Source organism: Cucumis melo, chromosome 5, assembly GCF_025177605.1.
Source record: "Cucumis melo cultivar AY chromosome 5, USDA_Cmelo_AY_1.0, whole genome shotgun sequence".
Taxonomy (NCBI): domain Eukaryota; kingdom Viridiplantae; phylum Streptophyta; class Magnoliopsida; order Cucurbitales; family Cucurbitaceae; genus Cucumis; species Cucumis melo.
The window spans coordinates 779,197-796,236 of record NC_066861.1 but is presented as its reverse complement, the minus strand read 5'-3'; the positions used below and the strand labels follow the sequence as shown (position 1 = coordinate 796,236).

The following is a 17,040-nucleotide window of genomic DNA, read 5'->3' as shown; positions in this document are numbered from 1 at the left end:
ACTTTTAATTAGTTCTAAATTTAATCAATTGGCTGCAACTAAAGACGTGGGCACCACTCATTTATAGTATGATTAGAGTTTTAACTACAAACTTTTTTCCCTAAAAAAAATATATGATCTGAAAGTTACTTATTGACTCAAAAATTTAATCTTGGTAAGTTATGATAAATTTAATTATGTCATTATTTTAACGTGTTCATTAGGGGTGGGCATGATGGACTGAGAACCGAGTCGGTCGACCAAATCGAAGTCAATTGGTCTATTGGATGGGATCAAAGGTTTTTTTTAGAGAGGGATCAAAGTTAATCAATGATCGTACCCACACATTTAGAAATTATATAGTTAAAGATTGAAGTTATAGAAAACCAGTGTGAAAAGTTGCTCTATAGGGGACGATAATGGAAAAGAGACAGGAGAGGAGAGAAAAGAGGAGAGAGTGATTTAATTTCCAAGAAACAAATAGTTTGGTTGGAAAGGAAGTTTAAATATATAGATAAAGGAAAATAATAATGTGTGATGTAATTTTATTTAATAAGAATGAAAAATAGAAATATTTAAATATTAATTAACTACTAAAAAATGTACTTTTTTTTTCCTTTAATTTTATTTTTTTCTTACAAAGCAACAATAGCATTCCAAATTGTGGCCATATCACAAAAACTAACAAAAATAAGGATGATGAAATAAAAATATTAGAAATCTAACATAGTGGTTTTACTAATTAAAACCATGCCATGAGACAAAAGAGAAACAACAACAAATTGCATTGCATTCTTATTATTCCAAACGAAAGGCAAAAGGCTGGAAGAGGAGAGAGGATCATATATGGTTCAAGTGGAAACACTATAGGGGACTCCCTTTCCTGTAACCCCAAAACCTGAAGTTGGTTTAAGAACTTCATAAGGCACAAGTCCAACTCCACGCCTATTCTTCAACTCACTGTTCTCATTCCTTTGGTCAATGGTCTTTTCTAGTTTATCCAACTTCATTTTAAACTTGTCAAAGGCTTTCGCTATCATGGGGTCCTCAGCCCAGGCTGGCTCTATCTTCTTCCCAATATACTCCTCATCTGGAGAGTGGGCAGACAGTATCAACATAGTTTGTGCCACTGTAGAAGCCTGAGCTATTGAAGGGAAGGCTTCAAGCATCACACTTTCAGGATTGTTTATAAACTTTTCTGGAATTATGTCAAAGTCCTCTGTAGGCATGTTGATCCTTGCAATACTGGGTCTGCTAGGAAAATAGCCTGCATGTGCGTATTGAATGAAGTTGACGGCAGAGTGGTGCCCACATCCTACCCACGCTATTGTTGATACAATCTGAATAAGGTCTTTGGGGGTTTCTAGTGTAGGCCATCCTGCTTCATTCTTTTTATCTGGATGCCCCTTTTCCTTGATTTCATTCCACCAAGCTTCCAATTCTTTGTCATTCTTTATCGCTTTGTCGTCTGGGTAATAATGGTTCACATACTCTGTCATCCATTCCACCAGGGCCTCCCATAGAATTAGACCATCATTGGCGAAAGGGTAGTCTTTGATGGCCAACTTAAGACCATGTGGTGCCTTATCATCTCTTTCTGCCATTCCCCTAATAATTTTAAATTTTATCACTAATAATCATTAGCATGCATAATTTGGTCTAGCTAGACTGCTCAAATTTAATTTTATTAATTTCAAATCAAAAGTTTCCTTCATTAATTACCTGCGAATTAAGTCCTCTGGGAGTGCTTGTGTGTCAAATTGCCACTCTTTTTTGTACACCAAAGAACTAAATTCCATGCAATAACCTCTAGCAGAGAATGTGCTCTCAATAATGCCTCCAGCATTGATTAGAATTTCACGAGCATTTGCGTTAATACGCATATTAAATCGAAAATGAGGATGCAATAATCTATAGATTGGGTGCATAGTGCTCAATTGTCTGTTTAAGGCAATTGCATATGGCTCCATGCAACAATGAGTTCTAAGCCTGCATATATAAAATATTGAATTGATTTTTCAAAACTAATTTGTATATATGAATAGATAGACATATAGATAAATCTACGTACCAGTGAACAACGAGTTGGTGAACACAAGAATCATGAGCAAGAACATGGGCTTTAGCCAGTCTCCACAGCCAGATATCTGTGGCATGATCAATGCTTGGTGTGTAAACTTTTTTCCATTGGGGCTTTCCATCCATTGGTGGTCGAGTCAGCTCGATCGCCAAGGGCTCCAAAGTATCGTCTGAGTTTAGGAAGAACAATGTCCTTGATCCATATAGTGTCGTCCACCTAATGCTTCTTACTTTCTCTACATATTGCATTAAAATATCATGGTAATCCAATACAAACAATTTCTTTTGCGCTATTGCCTCTTCAACTGTGATGGAAATTCCTATTAACTTTTGAACTAGTTCAGTGGTAAATCCAGATTCTTGAGGTCCATAATCCTCAGGGTTAAGCTCGCTCTTCAAAGGCCAACTCTGAATAAAATATTATGACAAAAAGAAGCTGACTTTTATTAGAGATGGATACTATTGCATATTATTAATTATGATTGGCATAACTTTTCAAAAGTGTCACTCACCTTGACCAACTGTATACAATAAGGGTTGAGACCAGCAAGTGTTTGTCTTGCAAATTCACCATCACTCAGCCAAAGAAACTTGTCTCCTGGAAACAATTAAAATATAATCAAATTAAAAATCAATGATTGTGATGTAAAAACAAGTACTCCTTAATACAAAAATATCTCTACTCACTCTTGAGAGCCTCAGGTGGAGGGAATTTAAGTTTGGTGCTGTCCGGTTGAATGATATCTGGCTGAACAGAAGGTGGGGCGGGTTGATCTGATGAATTAAGTGTGGCGATTATATTAAATTTAAGAATGTCGTGAGAAGAGGGAGGGATTTCAATGCCATCTCTGAACATTAAGTCAACTTCAGTGAAGTTGGGAAAAGGGTTGGTTCCCAACTTATTTTTCTTTCCTGCGTTCGGTGGGAACATTTTCTGTTTCACCTCTGAGAATGCTTCGTCTCTTGGAACGTAAAAGTCTCCCTCGACTCTTTTTTCTGAACTTCGATCTAACCAATTGTATCAAAAGTAACTTAATTAATTATATATGTGTTATGCGTCTTTTCTTTAAGATTTCTACATTTTGCTTATTTTCGGACTATTTATAACAACAGATTATAACAAAAAAAATTCTTTTTGTAGGATTGATTTACAGAAACTTAAAACTAATTAAAAGTCAAATCAAACAAAAACTTTACTTCCATTTTTAGATTCCCTGCATTTTAAAATAAACATGATTTAAGAATTAACAACGTAACGTCATAATGTGTGGTCAATTTTGGCAACTTGAATTGATTCTTTTTTTCTCTTTTCTTTTTCTAATTAAGAGATTTGGCGACTTACTTTAACATCATTTTCACACAAATCATATTATATGTGAGTAATATTTTGGTGGATCTTGGATGTTACTATTGAAGAAGGAAGAGTTTTGACACATGATAAACTGTGTTGAATATTGGTGCAACCCAAGAAGCATCCATGGTTTTGGTTTTGCAATTAAAATTGTTCAACTATAATTTATGGACCGATGTGACGTGTGTCATGATTGATAAAAAGATATGTGTTGCTTTTCCATTCCATAAAAGGTTAGGAGAATGAACCAACCAATTATATGTTTAGAATCTTTTAAGAACTATAAAAAAATGTTTGAATTAAAGTGTGTAGAAATAAGAAGGTTAGGAAATTAATATACCCAACGTAGTATGAGGACGACCGGTTCTGCAACGTCGAGGGTAAGGATACTCATCTGAACCACCAAGAACAGGCCTTGTCCATTCCGGGTCTATGTCGGGATCTCCGAGGTCATTGTAGACGTCATAATCATAAATTCTTTCAAATGCCTTACGCTCATTCTTATCTGTTGTTCCATCTGCCTTTTCACCTCTTAGATTTGCAAGGTCTTCTTTTCTCAGCTTCAACAGTCCGGCTGGTGTTTTTCCCGGCAAATAGGACTGCCGTCGATATTCAATTGTTAGTAGGACAATGATATTAATTTGAATCGATCATTTCATCATTTATCAACAATATCAACCAACAACCTTAGTGGAAAAGAAGATCCTTCGTTGGTCAGGAATAAGATTTTTGGGTTGGATCCATGAATTACAGCTGAACGTAACTGGGGTTTCAGATGTTGAGCAGTTTGCATTCAGTGGCGAACCCAAAGCTTCATCAGCAAAATTTAAAATACAAAACAGAAATTTAGAACATGCTTCAAAATCAAATATATGTATTTGACACACTTTTAGAAATTCAGAATCTAAATTTGTAATGTAATATATATCATTCATATAAATATAATATTATTGAATAAATTAAATTCGGATCTAGTTGCTCTATATTTCAAAAACTAAAAATACTATCTAAGCAAATGTAATAGAATATATAGAAAAAAGCACCTCCTGTTGTCGTTGAACCCTGCTGTACTGGGGGGGCACGAAACAACGATTTTATGCACCTCGTCACTGATTCAAGAACAAGTCTTATTATAGCAAACAGAACAACTAAATATGTATATATACGCCTAATCATTCCAGACAGGCCATCCGTCTCTCCTGGCTCAATCGTGGATCCGCCCAGATTCTTAATAAAAATAGTATCGATGAATCTCTCAGTCGAGTTTTCTTTCAGTTCGACAATCACAGCTCCAATCTCTCCAAAACCTTCTGGAACTTCAATTTTGGCGACGTAGTTGTACTTCTGATCTGATTTCTTATGTATTTTTGCCACACCTTCGATCAATGCCTTTTCTTTCCCATCTGTGTGTATATTAATTCAAACACAACATTCACATATGAATGTTACAAAAGTAAAAAATAAATAATAGTACTCATCATCATCAAACATGCTTACCGCTATCCAAATCGGAGCTAGCAAACTTAAGAAAGAGGGTATCGTCGGAAGGAAACTGTTCATTGATCTTTGGTATCACATCAACACTTGCAATTTTGCTAACCCCCATCTTTTGGAACTTGGAATATTTCTTGTGTGATAGAGGGTGTCTAGTTACAAACAATTCCAACCATATTTATACATTAGATCGATTGAAAGTTGAACTTAAAAACAAAAATTCATTCTCTCTTTTCTTAATATAATATGATAGTATGAATCTTCTTCTAAAGTATTGAAGAAAAATGTATCGTCTTTATCTACAACAACTTTAAAAATATGTATTAAGATGACATATCTTCGAACACTCTTCAATTTTGTTTTAGTACAACAATTATGAAGATGACATTAACGAGAACCATATTGTTCTTATAATTTTAAAAATTTTATATATAAAAATAGTCTAATTTATAAATCTGAAAACAGAGGAAATATAAAAATACAAAAAAGAAATAATTTTGTTGAGTTGACTCTAAAGTCGACGCCATAAAACATTTTATTATTATTATTTAGAATAACCCAACCATCACAATTTTGTCATTACTATGGTTTGTATTATCATCTTGACGTAGCTATCATTGATTCATCATTGATGCTTAGGATTTGAATTACTATTTGAATGAATACGTTATAAATATTTAATTATTTGATCTAATTATTGTTGGAAATATTGATTTCTTTTAGCAAAAATATTTTATAGATTTCTTAAAATATTGCCTTAGTTGCCACAATAAAACCAAAAGCATCCAACCAAATTACCCAGCTTTAATTTTGTGGGTCAAGTACTAAGAGAGAGTCAATGAAAGATACAAATACGAACCGATCGATTAGGTTAAAGGGCGAGTCGTTTGTCGTTAGAGATACAAAAACGATCGATACAATTATTTAATGGTGTAATTAATTTAGGCTTTTGAGTTATTTCTTCAATTATAACATGATTATAGATTCATCGAATTATTTCTATTTTATTTAAGCTTAGTCAACTCATGAAAAAACAAAGTGTAATTAATTTTGTCTTTTAGTAGTTTTGTTCTCTAGAGTGTAAAGAGTATGTCAATTTTTCTATATTTAGAAAACCCTCTTCCTAAGAAGTTAACCAAAATGCTTGGATAAAAGAAATCGACAACATAGACAGATTAGAAGCTGAAGGAAACTTATCTGAAGAGCTTAGCCTCCGAAGGACTAGATTAAAAGCTGATGTCCTTATGTCCGGATTCAAAGAAGCTCAAATATGGTACCAAAAAAGCAAGAGGTTGTGGATCACTGAAGGAGATGAAAATACATCTTTCTTCCACAAAATCTGCACTGCCAGACAAAGAAGAAGCATTATATCAAATATTAAATCTGTGGATGGTGTTCCCTGTTCAACAAATGAAAGCATTGCAAAAGCCTTCTTAGATCACTTTGAAGACATTTACAAAGGGGGTGGAGAGGAAAGCCCTTGGCTTATTGATAATCTTAGTTGGTCTCCTATATCAACCACCCAAGCACAAAATTTATGCTCTTGTTTCACGGAGGAGGAAATTCATGCAGCCCTTACTGCTTTCTCAAACAATAAAAGCCCGGGTCCAGATGGCTTTACCATGGAATTCTATAAATCAACTTGGTCTGACCTCAAGGAAGAAATTCTCAACATATTCAGAGACTTCCACTCAAACTGTATCATTAACAAAGCAGTAAACATCACAAATATTGCTCTAATTGCCAAAAAGGAAAAGTGTGCGGAGCCTGCGGATTACAGACCTATAAGTTTAACGACCTCCATTTACAAACTTATTGCCAAAGTCATTGCGGAAAGACTAAAAGAAACTCTTCCATCCACAGTGGCAGAGAATCAAATGGCCTTTGTAAAAGGCAGACAAATCATAGATGCTATCTTAGTTGCAAATGAAGCCATCGACTATTGGAGAGTTAAAAAAATTCAAGGCTTTGTTATAAAGCTGGATATTGAAAAAGCATTTGACAAACTGAACTGGAGATTCATTGATTTCATGCTTATGAAAAAGGGGTACCCCTTCAGATGGAGGAGGTGGATAAGAGCTTGTATTAGCAGTGTGCAGTACTCTATTATCATCAATGGCAGACCTAGAGGCAAAATTCAACCTTCCCGTGGCATAAGACAAGGAGACCCTATCTCCCCTTTTATTTTTGTCCTAGCAATGGATTATATAAGCAGGCTGCTGAACTCTGTGGGTGAAAAAATCAAAGGGGTGAAAATGGAAGGCAACATAAATCTGACACACTTACTCTTTGCAGATGATATTCTGCTTTTTGTAGAAGATGATGAGCACTCAATTCAAAATTTAAAGAATATCATCAACCTCTTCCAGCTTGCATCGGGGCTGAGTATCAATCTAAATAAATCCACCATTTCTCCTATAAATGTTGATGCTGCAAGAACTGAACAGATAGCTTCACAATGGGGAATTTCTACAAAATTTCTTCCAATCAACTACCTTGGAGTTCCTCTCGGAGGTAAACAAACCACAAAGACTTTCTGGAAGAATGTTGAAGAAAAGATAAACAAAAAACTTGCCAGCTGGAAATATTCTATGTTATCTAAAGGAGGTAAAATTACTCTGATTAAATCTTCTTTGGCTAGCCTTCCTACTTATCAGCTATCAATCTTCAAAGCCCCTGTATCAGCCTGCAAAAACATTGAAAAAACCTGGAGAAATTTCTTATGGAAGAACCCACCAGAGACCCATAAACTACACCTAGTTAATTGGGCGAAGATTACTTCTCCAAAAGAGAGAGGAGGGCTGGGCATAAGTCGACTGAAAGACACAAACTTTGCTCTTCTAACAAAATGGCTCTGGAGATACATCCATGAAGATTCCCCCCTATGGAAGAAAATAATAAATGCAAAATATAGGAGCCTATCCAAAGGGGACATTCCTTGTGTTTGCAATCATAGCAGCAGCCGTTCCCCATGGTTTTCCATTTGCAAAGGCGTGGAGTGGTTTCAAAGACATGTTTCCTGGAAAATTAAAAATGGCAGAAGCTTCTCCTTTTGGCATAGTCACTGGCATCAAAATAGTCCTCTGTCTTTGCACTACCCCAGATTATTTGCTCTATCTACAAATAAGGACAGCTCAATAAGAGACATGTGGAATAATACCTTGATGGATTGGGATCTAAATCCAAGAAGACAGTTAAGAGAGTGGGAATATCCTCTGTGGGCTGAGTTAAAAAACTCCCTAAATGCAAGCTTTTGCGAAAATGGAAAAGACTCTCCAGCGTGGACCCTAAACTCTAATGGCTTATACACAGTGGCCTCGGTTAAAAAAGCTCTCCAACAGCCTGATCAAAGCCTCATAGACCTCCAAAGCCAAAACACTTTCTCTCTGCTTGTACTTTGTCCTTATGGGGCTGTTCTCAAGCCTTTTTTGGGCCATCCTGCTTCCGTGTATTGTATTTGTTATATCTTAATGAAGCGGGTATGATGATGGTGCTAAGGGGGTGTCCACCTAGTGGAGATGCCCGGGTGCACCTACTGACCCAACGTATCTTTTTTCAAAAAAAAAGAAGTTAACCTAGCATTTTAGGTTCTATCTATAACAATAGTAATGCTAGTAAGAATCAAAAGTTTGTGTAATGTGTTTTTCCCAAACAATCTTTTTATTGTTATTATTCAAATTCCAAATTATGATTATCTAACAAAAATACTATGATGGGGAGGATAACGAACATATTCTAACTTGAAGAAGTTCCAAACGTAACTATTGTTTAAAAAATTAATCTCTAAAGCTCAATTAATCATGTCTTCCTTCAATTATACATCAATTTGATAATATGTTAGAGATAAATGACATTGATTGGCCATATATATAATTTATTTTTGTTGAATTTTATGAAGTTTTGACATAGTATTTCAATTCTTTATTTGTGCCCATTGGTCAAACTTCTACCTATCAATATACGTGTATATATATATATATATATATAATTAAAATTTAGTTGGTGAATTGGCAAATTTTGAAATAATCATTAAAAAAAAAAAAAAAAGTTAATACTTATTTAAATTAGTACTTATGGTCTAATTTTCTTTTGGAAAAAAATTGTGCAGCTAGAAGTGTCAGTCATTTCACACCATACATAAATGTCTTTATATATTTATCAAACATACACTATAATAATTTTATTAACATCTTTCCAAATAATTCATATTAAAAAAAATTAATTAACCATCGACCTAACTCAACCACGAAATATATGAGTTGGATTGGTATGGATTATTCGAGCTATTAATGTTAGATATATAAAAACTTTAGGAAAATTGTAAACATTAACGAAATGGATAAATTATTTACACTTTACAACAAAAACAAGCGTTATGAACTTTTGCTTTAGTGGTTTTTTACCATAAAATATTGTAAATAGTTTGTATCTTTGTATTGTTTTTGAAAAAAACCTTAAAACTTTGTTTAATTATTTTAATATATTAAATTATGATTAATAACTCGATCTCAAGTTATATAAAGAAAATTTTCTTAAAAAATATATATTTTTAAGAATCGACGGAGAATAAATAATTAAAAAATTATGAAAATAAATATATGTATATACAATTATATCGTAAGTGAAAAGCGTATATTTTTCAAATTAATAATAACTTCGAGTTGGTTCAGGTTAGGTTGAGTTATTCCAAGTAATTTAGAAAAGTATAAATATATATCTATATAGAAATTAATAAATTAAAAATAATGAATTTAATAGGTTGACTTATTAAAAAACTAAAAGTTGAATTAGTCTTCTCAATTAGTGATTGGCAAGTAATTCTTATATTAAATTCATTAGATCATAATATAAAGATGTGATGAGCAATAAAATAAATCATGGTACGAGGTGATATCGTCCCATAGATTTTACCATAGATTTGTATTGTTCTTTAAATGTGAATGCATTAATTATTATCCCCACACTTTGGAATATAAAATTTTATTAATGGCACCCAATTCCTTTCATGTTGTTAGTTTTAAACTATGAATTTTTTTTCTATAAAATTATGTTTTTAGTCCTAAGTTTTTAATAATCTATGTGTTTGGTCCCTAAATTTTAAGGATGTATATCCTTAAATTTATAGAAAAAAATATATGTGTATTTAATCTCTAAGTTTTTAAAAGGTACCTTTTTAGTTTTTGAATTTTTAATTTAAAGAAGTAATTTTTAAAATAATTGTATAATATTTGAAATTAAAGAAAATAGTTTGAGACGATATAATTTTTTAGAAATTACTTTTCTAATTTTAAGAGTGTGTTTGGATTATCTACAGAAAAAAAAATGTCTTTCTAACAAGATATGGATGGGTAGTAGGTGGATCCGGACATCTCTACTAGGTAGACATCTTCTTAACGCCCTCATCATATCCACTTCATTAATTTATAAAGAGATAAGGTACCGGAAAGTAAAACACTTAAAAATTGTTTCAAGTAAGACATTTTCTTCTAAACACTTTCTTTAAAATGAACTTAAAATTAAAACACTTGCATATTTGGTTAGATGTTTATATATACATGATTTTGTTTAAAAACTTGTTTTTATTAAAATTTGGTTCGGAGTATTTTCTTTAAATTGAATTATTTTCCAATCCCGTTTGTTAAAAATACATTTTAAAAAATTATCAAACATCTCAAAAAATTTTAAACTGGTTTCTTTCTTTTTCAAATGTATAAGGTAATCCAAACACACTCTGAGTGTTATATAATTATATAAAATAATAGTATAAATTAAAGTTACTCGATGGACCTTTTTTAAAAGGTTTGTTTTGAAAACTTAAATATCAAATTTATCTATTTTTATAAACACGAGAAATAAAAAAAATATTTTTTTAAAAACTAGAGTACAAAGGAGGAATATATTCTTCAAAATTTAATTAATGACTTGAAAGTGTAATTTTTCCCCTTTTTTCTCTTTTACAATAATTACAATAATGTGGGATTAAGGGATGGAAGTTTGCATATGGAAATGAATAGTTATAATTTATGCCATTTCAATTACGTATAACTTAGGTTGGCTAAAACTTTAAATTAAATGACAAATGACAATTTATATTTTTATTAATTAGTTTTTTTCCTACTTCTAGAAGAACTTGGGGTGTATTACACAAATGTAAAATATAAATATTTATAAATAAAATGTGAGATTAATTATTAGATAATTAGTATATTTTAATAATTAATATTTAATTATTACTTTAGTTGTTAGTTTAAATTAATTATTAGTACTTTAGAATAATTAGATAATATTGGAGAGAGAGGATGAACTTCCTTTGTTTTGTTTTGTTTTTACCCTGAATTTAGTCCGTTTCTTAACAAAATTGATCCCGAATCGATCATAGTCGGTTTATAAATATTCAAATCGATCTCGACATCGATAAGTAAGGAACAGTTGATCGGTTGGTCGTTTTTTTATCGATCGGTTGAAATAACATTTAGAAATACATTTTGGTAATTTTCAATTTTGAAACTTTCTGAAACCGACGACCTCGATCGAGCTCTCTCGTTCTCTGACCAACCAACTTTGATTTGATCGATTGGCTCGATTTCTCAGTCCATCACGTCCACCCCTAATGAACACGTTGAAGCAATGATATAATTAAATTTATCATAATTTATTAAAATTAAATTTAATTTTTGAATCAATTAATAAGTTTCGGATCATATATCTTTTAGGGGGGAAAAGTTTGTAGTTAAAACTCAATCATACTATCAATGAGTCGTGCCCATGTCTTTAATTGCATTCAATGGATTAAATTTAGAACTAATGAAAAGTTGACATTTGTGTTTAAATTGAAATTTAATGCATTAAATTGATAAATTCCAACAATCTTGTCACATGTTTTCATTGTAAATTTTGAATCAAATAAAATAATTTTGTCCAATTTGATATTAACATTTGAGATAAAATCTAATTAAGTCCAAGATATACTTAATTTGGCTCAAATGTCAATTAAAATTTAAATCCAATTGGTTAGATCCAATGCTCATGTTCGGACCAACTAAGTTTCTAAGCGAGTAAAATTTTATAAGTAGAGGAGTTTTCCCTCGTTTTGAAGGTTTCAATAATTGTACACACCAAGAATCTAGAGAGAATTATCTCAACAATCAAATGACTTCTTAAAGAAGAAATAATGGATATTTTCACGAAGTCCATTTATCCCAAAAACCTTCTTTTAAAAAAAATGATCCCAAAACTATTTAGCCCCATAGAGTTTTCCTGTTTTTGGAAATTTCTCCTCTTATTTCGTCCTTCCTTTTTACTCAGCTTATGTTTGCAAAATTGAGTTTGGTTATAAGAAAAGAAAGTTTCTATGTTTTTAGACACTTCAACACAACAACTTGGAGAACATAAGGTATCTATATATATATATATATATATATATATATATATATATATATATATATTATATGCACCAGTTGAATGTATTCTATATTTTTAGACTCTCAGTGGCCAATAATCTATTCTATATCTTCTCTTTTGCTTTGAAAACCAATTCGTGAAGAAAAATGGAATGTAATGGATATATAAATTACTTGGTATTTAAATGATTTTAATAAAACCATGCTCATGAGGCAAAGACACTGAGGACAAAATGAAAATGACATCTTATTGTTTCCAAATAAAAATCAAAAGAGCAAATTAAGGCTGAAAGACAAGGAATACGAAGAAGAGAAGACAAGTGATTGATCAAGTGGAAACACTGTATGGAACTCCCTTTCCTGTGACCCCAAAACCTGAAGTTGGTTTAAGAACCTCATAAGGCACAAGCCCAGCTCCACGCCTGTTCTTCAATTCACTGTTCTCATTCCTTTGATCAATTGTCTTTTCTAGTTTATCCAACTTCATTTTAAACTTGTCAAAGGCTCTGGCTATCGTGGGGTCCTCAGCCCAGGCTGGCTCTATCTTCTTCCCAATATACTCTTCATCCGGAGAATGTGCTGACAATATCAACATAGTTTGTGCCACTGTTGAAGCCTGAGCTATTGAAGGGAAGGCTTCAAGTATCACACTTTCAGGATTGTTTATAAACTCTTCTGGAATTTGGTCAAAGTCTTCTGTGGGCATGTTTGTCCTTGCAATACTGGGTCGGTTTGGAAAATAGCCAGCATGTGCATATTGAATGAAGTTGACAGCAGTGTGGTGCCCACATCCTACCCATGCTATTGTTGACACAATCTGAATTAAGTCTTGGGGGGTTTTTAGTGATGGCCATCCTGCTGCCTTCTTTTTATCTGGATGTCCCTTTTCCTTGATTTCTTTCCACCAAGCTTTCAACTCTTTATCGTTCTTTATCGCTTTCTCATCAGGGTAATAGTGGTTCACATATGCTGATATCCATTCCACTAAAGCGTCCCATAGGATCAAACCATCGTTGGCAAAAGGGTAGTCTTCGATGGCCAACTTCAGACCATGTGGTGCACTTGCATCTCTTTCCGCCATTCCCCTAATGATTTTAAATTTTATCATTAGCATGCATAATTATATTTGGTCTAGCCAAGACTGCTCAAATTTAATTTTATTAATTTCAAATCAAAAGTTGTACGTCTTGATAAATTACCTGCGAATTAAGTCCTCAGGGAGTGCTTGTGTATCAAATTGCCACTCCCTCTTATACACCAAAGAACTAAATTCCATGGAATAACCTCCAGCAGAGAATGTGCTTTCAATGATGCCTCCGGCATTGACTAGAATTTCACGAGCATTTGAGTTGATACGCATATTGAATCGAAAATGAGGATGCAGTAATCTATAAATTGGGTGCATAGTACTCAGTTGTCTGTTTAAGGCGATTGCATATGGCTCCATGCAACAGTGAGTTCTAAGCCTGCATATATGTAGATATATAATTAATTAATTATACCCACAAACAGGATGATACCAAACATTGTTTTTTTTTTTTTCTAAGCAATATATATAGAGGTATGTACCAATGAATAACGAGTTGGTGAACACAAGAATCATGAGCAAGAACATGGGCTTTAGCAAGCCTCCATAGCCAGGCATTTGTGGCTTGAGTGCTTGGTGAGAAAACTTGTTTCCATTGGGGCTTTCCAGCCATTGGTGGCCGAGTTAGCTCAATACCCAAGGGAGTCAAAGTGTCATCAGAGTTTAGGAAGAACAAGGTTCTTGATCCATATAGTGTGGTCCGCTTAATGCTTCTTACTTTCTCTACATATTGCATCAAAGTATCATGGTAATCCAATATGAACAACTTCTTTTGCGCTATTGCCTCTTCAACAGTGAGGGAACTTCCTATTAATTTTTGAACCAAATCCGTGGTGAATGCCGATTCTTGAGGTCCGTATTCCTCAGGGTCCAGCTCACTCTTCAAAGGCCAACTCTGAATTTATTCATACAAAATTAAGCTATACTTTCATAAAATTCTATAGAGAGCAGGTTAAATTAAAAATGTTTGTCAGTCTATGTAACTCACCTTGACCAACTGTATACAATAGGGATTAAGACCCGCAATTGTTTGTCTTGCAAACTCACCGTCACTAAGCCAGTTGAACTTGTCTCCTGGAGAAACACAAGGATTAATTATTATGAGGCAAATGAAAAAACAGAAAGTTGTTTATGTGCATGTGTATTGTTGCTAGCTAGCTTACTTTTGAGAGCCTCAGGTGGTGGGAATTTGATTACAGGTGTGTCGGGTTGAACAGGAGTGGGCTGAACAGAAGGTTGATTTGATGCATTAAGTGTGGAGATGATGTTAAATTGAAGAATTTCATGGGGATTGGATGGTGGTGCAATGCCATCTCTGAACATTAAGTCAATCTGAGTGAAGTCGGTGAAAGGCTTTGCTCCTAACTTATCTTTCTTCCCAGGGTTTGTTGGGAACATTTTCTGCTTCACTTCTGAGAATGCTTCATCTCTTGGAACATAAAAGCTTTCTGCACTCCTTTGCTCTGACTTTGGATCTAACCAATTGTATCATACTCATATATCAATTACTTCCCAAAAACACTATTTTATTTAATTTCAACTAACTACATGTTTTTTCTTATGTTAATCAAATGCTAACTCTTATTTCTTATTCTTAAGAAAAAAAAAATAGTTTTTCTTTTATATATATAATGTGAGTGGACAAAAAAAATGTTGCATCAGTTAAATACTATTTTGACCCTTAGAATTATTGTTAATGATAAAATTGTTAAAAATATTTATAAAATATAGAAAAACTTTTAAATTTTATTAACATAGATAGACATTCATTATCAATATCACTAATAGACACTTAAGTAATAGATCTGAATATTTTGTAAATATTTTGATTCATTTTGCTATATTTGAAAATATTACTTTTTTATTTTTATTTTTTCAACTTTGATTTATCTTAGTCTGATTTAATTTCGACTTTTTCTTTTTCACTATGTTCCTTGTTATTTTGAAAAAATAATAGACATTTTAAATGTAGCAAAAAAAAAAAAACTAAAATATTTACAATATATAGCAAAATTTTAGATATAACAAAATTTTGAATTCTATCAATGATAAAAACTAATAAACTTTTATCATTGTCTATCAATATCATTCATAAAAGTTTATTATTTGTCTATCAAAGTCATTATCTATCAATGTTCCTTGTTATTTTGGATTCTATCAATGTTTATTATTGATAGAATCTAAAATTTCGTTTTTTTCGTACAAATTTGTTATTTTTTATAATTTCTAAAAAATAATTGTTTCAATATTTTCATTTTTAAGGAATCAAATTGGACCGTTACCTAATATTAAAAATATAAAAATCAAAATGACGTAGAAACAAGAAGTGTATGTATGTATATTCATACCTGATACGGTAGCAGGACGACCAGTTCTACAACGTCGAGGGTAAGGATATTGAACTGAACCACCAAGAACAGGCCTTTTCCATTTCGTGTCTACGTCGGGATCTCCAAGGTCATTGTACACATCGTAATCGTAAATCCTTTCAAACGCCTTGCGCTGATTCGTATCCACTGTTCCATCTTCTTTTTGGCCTCTCAAATTCTCAAGATCCTCTGCTCTCAACTTCACCAGCCCTGCTGGCGTCTCTTCCGGCAAATAGGACTGCTCATATATTATTACATATAACACAATTAATTAATTTGAATCGTCTCTCATAATCATCATTACACAACAATATATATATATATATATATGAACCAACGACGAACCTTAGTGGAAAAGAAAATCCTGCGTTGGTCAGGAATGAGATTTTTGGGTTGGACCCATGAGGTACAGCTGAAGGTGATTGTGTTATGAGATGTTGGATTTGCAACAACAACAGTATCGATAAATTTCTCAGGCGAGTCGTCTTTCAATTCGACAATCACAGCTCCAATTTCTCCAAAACCTTTGGGAACTTCAATTTTAGCAACATATTTGTACTTCTGCTCTGTAGATTCATTCTTGATTAATTCTGCCTCACCTCCGATCAACGGTTTCAGCAGTCCATCTGAAGAAATCCATTAACTTTAACATATGAATCAAAACTATACAATAGTACATAACAAAATTAACAAAAGTCATCATCAAAAAGATTGCATTCTTCTTCTTTTTTTTTTTTTTTTTACCTGCGTCCAAATCGCAGCTAGCAAACTGGAGAAAGAGAGTATCATCGGAAGGAAACTTTTCGTTGATTTTGGGTATCACAGAAGCAATTGCAATGATGTTAGCAGCCATTACCTCTGCTGGTGGTAATAATCTTTCTTGTGTGATGGTGTTTAACTACCAACAACTCTTACCATATTTATAGATTGAAGTTTCAATTTAATTGTCAGGAAATGCAAAGAAGAAAAGAAAAAACACAAATTTTCTCTTTCTTTGTTTTTTATTTTATTTTATTTATTTAATATTATTTTAGCAGCCAATACAAAACCCTTTCTTTTGCCAAACTTATTCAATAAAGTACTAATTTCTTCGTTTTACCATTAATTAGATTATTGGACTTTATCTCTTTCGAAGAAGTTAAAACAAAAACAATGTCTTCTTTATTTATTTACAATTAAAATATTTGTTAAGGTAGTTAATTATAATTTACATAAATCTAACAAAAACTCAAAACATTTGCAACAAAATAAGAAAAAGTTACATATATACTTTTGTGATTT

The 17,040-nt window shown here is 32.5% G+C and overlaps 2 protein-coding genes across 2 annotated transcripts; both read right to left on the bottom strand.

Moving 5' to 3' along the window:
• Positions 1 to 501: 501 nt before the first annotated feature.
• On the bottom strand, positions 502 to 5,301 carry LOC107990336 (lipoxygenase 2, chloroplastic-like). The gene is made up of 9 exons (XM_051085043.1): positions 4,907 to 5,301; positions 4,453 to 4,812; positions 4,096 to 4,220; positions 3,750 to 4,008; positions 2,746 to 3,066; positions 2,571 to 2,656; positions 2,051 to 2,466; positions 1,702 to 1,968; positions 502 to 1,587 (listed from the first exon to the last, which is right to left on the bottom strand). Exons 1-9 carry the CDS (start codon positions 5,013 to 5,015, stop codon positions 831 to 833), a joined length of 2,700 nt encoding a protein of 899 aa, XP_050941000.1. The 5' UTR covers positions 5,016 to 5,301; the 3' UTR covers positions 502 to 830.
• Positions 5,302 to 12,441: 7,140 nt separating this feature from the next.
• On the bottom strand, positions 12,442 to 16,706 carry LOC107991008 (linoleate 13S-lipoxygenase 2-1, chloroplastic-like). Its single transcript, XM_051085044.1, has 8 exons — positions 16,504 to 16,706; positions 16,105 to 16,385; positions 15,739 to 15,997; positions 14,554 to 14,865; positions 14,379 to 14,464; positions 13,873 to 14,285; positions 13,503 to 13,769; positions 12,442 to 13,388 (listed from the first exon to the last, which is right to left on the bottom strand). Exons 1-8 carry the CDS (start codon positions 16,610 to 16,612, stop codon positions 12,632 to 12,634), a joined length of 2,484 nt encoding a protein of 827 aa, XP_050941001.1. The 5' UTR covers positions 16,613 to 16,706; the 3' UTR covers positions 12,442 to 12,631.
• Positions 16,707 to 17,040: the final 334 nt, after the last annotated feature.